At 32.6% G+C, this 8,760-nt stretch overlaps 1 protein-coding gene across 4 annotated transcripts; it reads right to left on the reverse strand.

Annotated features, from left to right (window-relative positions):
* Window positions 1–4,016: 4,016 nt before the first annotated feature.
* Window positions 4,017–8,487, reverse strand: LOC141693394 (aluminum-activated malate transporter 12-like). 4 transcript variants are annotated; one of them, XR_012563109.1, is made up of 7 exons: window positions 7,832–8,487; window positions 7,577–7,736; window positions 6,701–6,792; window positions 6,459–6,573; window positions 5,934–6,171; window positions 4,910–4,970; window positions 4,017–4,287 (listed from the first exon to the last, which is right to left on the reverse strand). XR_012563109.1 is itself a non-coding variant. In XM_074498490.1 (6 exons), exons 2-6 carry the CDS (start codon window positions 7,688–7,690, stop codon window positions 4,271–4,273), a joined length of 576 nt encoding a protein of 191 aa, XP_074354591.1. In that variant the 5' UTR covers window positions 7,691–7,736; window positions 7,832–8,487; the 3' UTR covers window positions 4,017–4,270. The 4 variants fall into 4 exon arrangements, 1 of the variants encoding a protein (XP_074354591.1); XR_012563108.1 differs by having other exon boundaries at window positions 5,934–6,159; window positions 6,459–6,585; XR_012563110.1 differs by having other exon boundaries at window positions 6,459–6,585.
* Window positions 8,488–8,760: the final 273 nt, after the last annotated feature.

Below are 8,760 nucleotides of genomic sequence, written 5' to 3' on the forward strand. Positions count from 1 at the left end.
AGGAAGAAGGAGTTGATTATGATGAAACTTTTGCTCCAGTTGCAAGACTTGAAGCAATAAGGATTTTTCTAGCATTTGCTGCACATTCAAACTTTAAAGTGTATCAAATGGATGTCAAGAGTGCTTTCCTAAATGGTGAGTTGGAAGAAGAAGTTTATGTGCAACCACCTGGCTTTAAAGATCCAGAATTTCCAGATCTTGTGTACAAGCTACTCAAGGCTCTATATGGACTAAAGCAGACACCTAGAGCTTGGTATGACACACTGACAGATTTTCTACTTAAACATGGTTTCACTAGAGAAACAATAGACAAGACACTCTTCTACAAGCTGCATGGTGGTGATATGATCCTAGTTCAGATTTATGTGGATGATATCATCTTTGGTTCTACTAATGAGAAGCTCTGTTAAAGATTCTCTAAGCTTATGCAGAGTGAATATGAAATGAGTATGATGGGGGAATTAAGTTACTTTCTTGGACTTCAAGTCAGTCAAAGAAGTGATGGAATCTTCATCAGCCAGACTAAGTATGTTAAAGATTTATTGAAAAAGTTTGGCATGGTTGATTGTTCACCTGCATTTACATCTATGTTTACAGCAACAAAGTTGGATGAAGATAAAAAGGGCAAGAGTGTAGATATTACAAGCTACAGAGGAATGATTGGATCATTGCTTTACTTAACTGCAAGTAGACCAAACATCATGTTTGCAACATGTCTATGTGTAAGATTTCAAACCAACCCAAAAGAATCACATTTGATGGCTGTGAAAAGGATTTTTAGATACTTGAAGGGGACTCCAAACTTGGGATAATGGTATCCTAAGGGAACTGGCTTTGAAACTGTTGGATACACAGATGCAGATTTTGCTGGATGCAAGGTTGACAGAAAGAGTACTAGTGGAAGCTGTCAGTTTCTTGGACAAAGACTTGTATCCTGTTATAGCAAGAAACAACAATCTATGTCAACTTCTACAACTATAGCTTAATAAATAGCTGCTGGAAGTTGCTGTGCTCAAGTGCTTTGGATTAGAAATCAGCTAATGGATTATGGCCTAGTGTTACATAAAATTCCAATCATGTGTGACAATACTAGTGTTATATCTATTGTGGCTAATCCAGTTAATCATTCTAGGACAAAGCACATTGATGTAAGATACCATTTTATTAGAGAACATGCTGCAAATGGTACCATTGAGCTCATTTTTGTTCCAACAGAAAAACAATTAGCTGACATTTTTACTAAACCATTGGATGAAACAACTTTCACTAGACTTTTAGGTGAAATTGGGATGTTAAATTCTTCATCCTAAGGCAAGAACTCAGCTATTGTGTTGCAGCAGATTAATTTCTAGTAAATCAAAATTAATTTGATTTAATTAGAAATTAACTGAAATATGAATTATAAATATTTCAGAATTCTCTGTATATTTATTTTTCAAAATTCAAAATTCAGCTTGAAATTTTTCAAATTCTAAGAAAACTGTCTAGTTGTTAAATTACATCTTTTATATATAAAATTAACACAAGGCGGAATCAAAGTGATCAGAAGTATATAGAGAACTGAGTTCTCGATAAGTCTAATTGACTTTTCAAAAAGTCAATTTAAGACTTCTCGAGTGAGTTATCGATAAGTCAATTTACTGACTTCTCGAGTGACTTCTCGAGTGACTTCTCGATAAACTTTATTATGACTTATCGATAAGCCATTGTAGAGTTCTCTATAAGTGTTAACTTACAGAGTTCTCTACAAGTATCATTTTAGACTTATAAATAACTCAGAACTGAAATAATTTAATTCAATAAATTATTTTGGTAAAATACTTTTGGCAAAATTATTCTGATTTATTTTGATTTATTCAAATAAAAATTGGAAACAATTCAGTCCATTTTGGAAAAACTGGGTATTTATTTGACATCTCGATAAGTTAATTTTTAGTTCTCTAAAAGAATAAATTAAAATGACTTCTCGATATGTAATTCACCTTCAAAATGACTTCTAAATAAGTATACTCCAAACGTCTATTTTTGACTTCTCGATAAGTCATCTGTTTTTAATATAAATACCCAGACATCTCGATACACATATACTTACGCCTTCAAGAACTCTAAGTGACCTAGCTTTTTCAATTCCAAACCGATTTCTCTTTCATTTCAAGCCCTTTCTCACTAATTTTTCTTACCCATTCAATCTTACTCAACAACAATGGCCCTCAACAATGTTAGAGCACTAATCCCAGAGAAAGGAACTAACTATATTGCTTTCACTGATGCTAACCAAGCCCCTGACAGTTTCAAGGGGTTTATGAAATTTTTGTCTGAATCCTATCTTGCAGGTGCTTTAACAGCTAACTCAGTCCTATACTTGGATGTCCTACATGAATTCTGGATAACAACAGTGGTGAGAACTGTTATGCTTGACAACTCTGTGTCCTTGGTGGTGACATGCTCAATTGGAGGCCAACATATAGAGTTCAATGAGCAAGATGTGAATGCAGCTTTGGGTCTTCCAACTGCAAATCTAGTGGAGGTGCCAACACAAGATGAACTAGTTGAGTTCATGGATTTCATCAACTATGGTGGAAGAATCAACCTGTCAAGCTTGAACAGAACAAACCTAAGGAAGGAATGGTCCTTTGTGTTTGATTCTATAGTAAAGGCCTTCACCTGCAGGAAGATAGGATATGACAACATCTCAAGTGTGGTGCAAAAGCTGGTGTTCTCAATTGCCCACAACAGACACTTGAATATTGGTCTAATAATCCTGGAAGAACTTACAACCAGGCTAACTATGCCCCAATTTGCTAGAGATAAGGAAATTTTCTTTCCTAGATTTATTATGTCTACTTTAAATCATAAAGTAACAGACTTACATTTGTTGAATGGTATAGACAATAGTAAAATAGGTAATTGTAAGCAAGTGTCCAAAATAATATTTGGTTCGCTTACTACAAAAAAATAAGGTAAATGTGAGTCTGAAAATTACTCTATTCATGATGGAGAGGTTTAAGACATACCCTTACCCCATGCCTGATATAAGATCAAATGCTCAATCTAGTACATCTATGGTCCCTGAACTTGTAGAAGTTCAAATACAGGAAAACCAACAGGGGCCTTCCCAAGCTGAGACCGCTTCTTCAAAATAAATAGCAGCTAGGAAGCCAACCGCTTCATCCTCTTAAAAGGATGAAGTGAGTAAAAAGAAGAGAAAGGAGATTACCCCTACAGTAATGAATGAGACACTACTAGAAAAACATCAATAGACATCGTCTAAAAACCGATGTCTATGAATAAAAAAATTTGATGTCTTCGTGGGTGATGTTAAAGACCCCCTATTTAACATCGGTTTTAAACTGATGTGAAAAAGGACATATAACATCATTTTTTATATGAAACTGATATCTATTTCTTGATGTTAAGTTTCTAATGCACATATATCACTTATATATTATTATAATATGATATTTTTATCAATTTAAACATATGCCACTTAAGAAATAATTTTGAATTTTCCTAGTAAACTGATGTTACTAGTATATTTAACATCAGTTTTTGAACTAAACTGATTTTAATAATATCTTTAACATCGGTTTGTGACTAGGAACTGATTTCTATAGTGCATGAACCAATGTATAAAAAAATAATTAACAATGTTTCCTAGTTACAACCGTTGTGTAAAATCCTCTATAACATCGATTTTGTATTTTTAAGACTGGTATTTAACATCGGTTTTAACTGATAAACTAATATAAATGTAACACTAAAACTGATGTATTAAGATTTGATAGACATCAGTGTTTTATTTAATACATATGTTAAAAATGTTAAATTAACATCATTTTCTACTCTAATGATGTCTGATTACCTGTTATATTAATGCACATTTAAAAAATATAGATGTCAAAATTTTTCCAAACTAATGAATTCCCAAAAAACCAATTATTGCATAATACCAATTGTCTATATATCTAACAACCAATATTCAAATATCAGGTAAACATTGTCATCTAATCTAAACATCAAATACTACACATTCATCAATCTATTCTAATTATGCACTAGCTACAATATCCAACAATATGCAAACCTTCTGGTGCCAAGCTTTTAAGTTGTTTCAATCAGTACTTCTACTTCTGAACCAAAAAAGGTCCCCTAATATCAATCAGTGCTTCTACTGTTTCAATCAGTGCTTCTACTGTTTCAAGGAGTGCTTCTATTTCTAAACCTGAAAAATTAAGGTCCCCTAATTCTGCGCTGGGAAGGATCTTGCCGCTTAGCCTTTTGGTTCACCTGTACAAATATCAAGTGTGTTTGCATTTACAGAGGATTAATAATAGTAATGATAAATAAATAATAAGAGAGTATTAGACATTGATAATACTCCAAATAGCATGCTCATTTGTCAAAGTTTTAGATTAGTTTCTCACTTCTCCGGTACCAAGGAATATAAATGTGTGATCGGCCAATGTCCTACCAATCAACTAAACATGAGTGATCAACCAATGTCCTACCAATCAACTAAACATCAAGAGCTACATATTATTGACTGAAGATCCATGGTTGTGATGGTAAAAAGAATGTTTAACATAGATGACATATAAGACATATAAGTATATCCAACCAATGTCCATGAACTATTAGTAGCGGCTCCAAGACACTAAATTAAGGCAATGAAAAGTCACTTGCCGTAACAGCCTGCAAGTGGAGTCCCTGAGAATGCAATGTAGGAATGAACATAAACAGGACATTGAATTTTATTAACATACACACTAGGTGATTAACATTATACAGGAATTTGAAATAAAGAACAAAAACTAATTTATAGGTTGTCAGAAGCAAGCAAATTAATATGATTCAGCAGTCTGTCTATTAAGTTCAAAAGAAAGATAGCAATTTTATGAAATTTTCTTACTTGCATTCCCTCTATGCCACTGATTCCAATTCCAATATTAGCTTCCAATATCAGCTTCTTTCTAATAAAACAAATATACAAATAGAAGAAAGGTTAGAAAATAGTAAATATTAAATTATTATAAATTATTATCATGAGCAAACTTATAAAAAGAATATTTTAATCCTAAATATTAAATAAGTTTCAAAAACTTAGGAAAAATTTACTAGCAGAATAAAAATAGTATTTTTTTTATAAGTAATATAGATTACTAGTCTTGATAATAAAATACAAGGATAATAGTAGTTTTTCTTAAATAACTTGCACATTATATTGTTTTTTAAATAATATAGCTTTAGGTAATTAGTTTTTATTTAAATTATAGTAATATTTATATAGATTTATATAAGTTTACATATGAATTAGGTATTATGTGATTATCTTGTTATTTATAATTATTTTATCTTAATGTTACTTGTAATATTTTGCTACTTTAAGGGACTCTAAAATGGTACTCCCGGAAGAATGGAACCTAGACTTGATTAAGATAAAATAATGTTTTGTTATGTATAAGCAAGGAGGACAAGGATCTACTGCAGAAATTTTACACAATCCTCCTTCCATGTTAACTGTTAGAATGTTTACTTCATCAATCAAAATATAACGGCCTATATAAATCACTAATCATTTTTGGCAGTAAATATTATAATTCAAATTTCAGTCACAGATGTCTCTTAGAATCACTGAAAGTAACCAGTATATCAACATGACAAACTCACACACAATTGGGCACATAGAGCTAACTCATTTATTTCCACAAGAATATTACATTTACACATATTCTCTCTTACTCTTTTTTTCTATCATCACTTAGTATATACATGAAATGAAGCTTTTGGGTATCACAATATGTTGAGGCAAATGACAGTACCTTGTAATTAGCAAAAAAGTGACTTGAACCTGTAAAATGTTGCCACCTTCTAGCTCTACAGTAAATGTATTCATTAATCAGACTACTTACAAATGACAGGTCTTGGCTACTTACAGGCTAGAATTTCGCTTGTTTGAGTTGCTGGACCTATAAAAAGTCTTGGCTGAGCTTTGAAGGTGTTAAGGTTTCTTAACGCCTCATGTAGATGGTCAGAGAGTATCTCTGGAGAGCATGCATAACGATTGTGTATGCTATTGGCTAGCTCCTTTAGCACTGTTGATATTTCTTCAGCAAGGCGAGTGCACGGATCTTTAAAGAGGACCCGGACATGTTGTGGAGTCTACAGTTAAAACTAAAAGAATTACTTGAGTTATGAAGCGGAAATAACATTTCTATAGTGAAAATTAAATGGATAGTCTGATCTATATCCTTTTATAATAATTTTTCCAAACTATATACGGATTTGTCATATCTGGAAAGTTTAGAAGAAAATTTCTTCTAACAACTTGTTCTTAAGCAATTTTCTTAAACTAATTTAGGTTCATATTTATAGTACAAATATGAGCCATTGTATATAACTATCAAGTGTTCGTAGTTTTAATCTTTGCCAAAATGTAAAAGATAGAACTATTTGTCTACCTGGATTTCAGTTTGTATACATCCATGAAGAGCAACAACTGTATATGCAAAATGGCGAATAACGCCTCCCAATTTTACGTATTGTTTCCCATAAAAACGTTTGTGTCTTGAATGCCTAGGCTCCCACCTCGCATGCAATGCATGTTTGATTCAATTGAAACAAATAGATAAACAAGTACTATGCTACATGGATTAAGTCACATCATGTTCACTGTATCTGTAAGGTTGTATCATAAACTCACCAAGGTCTCATCAGTAGAATTCGAGTCCAGGATAGCTTTATACCCCAAAAAAATAGGATATTCTTCAGGCTCATCTTCATTAATGTCTGGTGCTTTGTTATTGAAGCATCCAGAGACACATGTTGAATATTTCACAGTTAGTATAACCAATTAGATCATCAACTGTTTATATATTGGGTGACAGAAAGCCGCGGGTAATTGAAAGAAGTAAACTATACTTCTTGTATCTGTTTGTTACAGCTAACAAATTTAGAATCCATTGACACTAGATTACCCTGTAAAGAGCATATAGTACCTACGATTCATATATAGTAACATTCCAAATGAATAATCAGATGATGACAACATAATAATTATAAAGCATGTAACATATATAATTCATGGTTCGCAATAATATATTGTACAGCTAGAAAGAAGTGCACAGTTAGTCCGAGACATTACAACCCCGAGGTAAAAGTAACATATTATTTATCCCACTAGGAAACTACTTGGTCGATGCCAGATAAAGTTTACAATGGCAATGTTTCAAAAGATTGAAATTTCCCGAACTATTTCTATCTTGTATGTTATCAAGATGACTAAATTGCACTCACTTTTTACTACATTCCCATGAGATTAACATAGGAACAGGGGTGGTATTAAATAATCAGCCTAAATGAACTATAAATGATCATAAATAGTTCTGGAATTTCTTTAGAGGATTAAAGATAATTACATTATGCAAATTAAACAAATAGTTCAAGGTATATGATCCTTGCAAAGAAACATGGTATATATCACATATCTCAGGGACTGACGACCAATATCCTCAAGGATTTCGCCGACCATATATGATAGAATGGTAGGATAAAAACCCTCAAACTAAAGGTAATGTACCTCGATGACCAGAAAATGTATGAGAAAAGGCCCTGAAGCAATATCACAAAGCCGAACTTGAACATCTTCTGTTCCAGCAACAATAAGCATGTGTGACGTAGACAACGTAGACATGGTAGTTTGTACATACCTTACCTGGCATTTTGAAATTCATAACCACCTAAAACAGCAGAAGTTAAAATTAACTTTTGTCAAAATGGTTCATACAGTATACAAAATTTCTTCATCATTTTTTAAGGGAATGGAGAAACCTACCTGTGTGGTATTTGTGTCCCAAACTTCAACGAAATGATCATATGAACCCGTGAAAAAAAGATCAGTGTCAACAAGATACCATATGGGCGAGGATACAACATATTTGTGCCAAGTATATACATTAAAATAAACATAATTATAAGTAAAGAAAAAAAACATTTGACACGATATACACAAGCATATACGTTAAAATTGACGCCCACATAAACAATTCAAACAATTACTCAATTTATTAAAAAACTAATTAAAATTAACCTGCTCAAATCAAACAAGTACTCAACTAATTAAAAAAATTAGGGTTCCAAATCAACTCTTTAAACTGATTAAAATTAACTGATTAAAAAATTAGGGTTTCAAATTCAACCCCCTAATTTAAAAATTAGATTTTAAAGGTTACCAATTCAAGTTTTGGCCTCCTTAAGCTTTAAACTCCGATTTTAGTTATAGATAAACTCCGATTCTTACCTCTTTAAGACTTTTTCAATCTCCGAAGAAAAGGGAGCGGAGTTGGGGAGAACTGGTTTGGGGAGGGAGGTATTAGATCTAGGGAGAGGAGAGAGTCGAGCACAAAGAACATAGATAGTCAAGTTCTCCAGTCGATGAATTGAATCGAGTTCTTCGTTCAAGAGAGTAGAGAGAGAAGAGAGAGAGAGAGAGCTGGTTTGAGAAGATAGAAATGAGTGTTTTTTATTTTTGATTTATATTTTTAGATAAGGGAGGGGGACATTTGGATACTTAAAAAATTTTAAGAAAAACCGGGGGGATTTTTAAGAGGGAATGAAATATTTGGCTAAGGGGGGAAATTGGGGAGGCGCGCTGAATCATTTTTTTAAAACAGAGTTACAACATCAGTTGGGCTAAAAAATCGATGTCTATTTTAACAAAAGACATCGGTTGATTAAAAATGATATCTAAAAAACCTTTTACAT

The sequence above is a fragment of the Apium graveolens genome, chromosome 10, assembly GCF_009905375.1.
Source record: "Apium graveolens cultivar Ventura chromosome 10, ASM990537v1, whole genome shotgun sequence".
Classification (NCBI taxonomy): Eukaryota; Viridiplantae; Streptophyta; class Magnoliopsida; order Apiales; family Apiaceae; genus Apium; species Apium graveolens.

Bases quoted from the DNA above. Each gene is read 5' to 3' on its own strand.
- LOC141693394 (XM_074498490.1), bottom strand. From the start codon at position 7,690: ATGTCTACGTTGTCTACGTCACACATGCTTATTGTTGCTGGAACAGAA. The intron at 6,793-7,576 runs GTACATTACCTT...TCAATAACAAAG, and splicing joins TACATTTTCTGGTCATCGAG to CACCAGACATTAATGAAGAT. The intron at 6,586-6,700 runs GTGAGTTTATGA...ATTGCATGCGAG, and splicing joins ATTCTACTGATGAGACCTTG to GTGGGAGCCTAGGCATTCAA.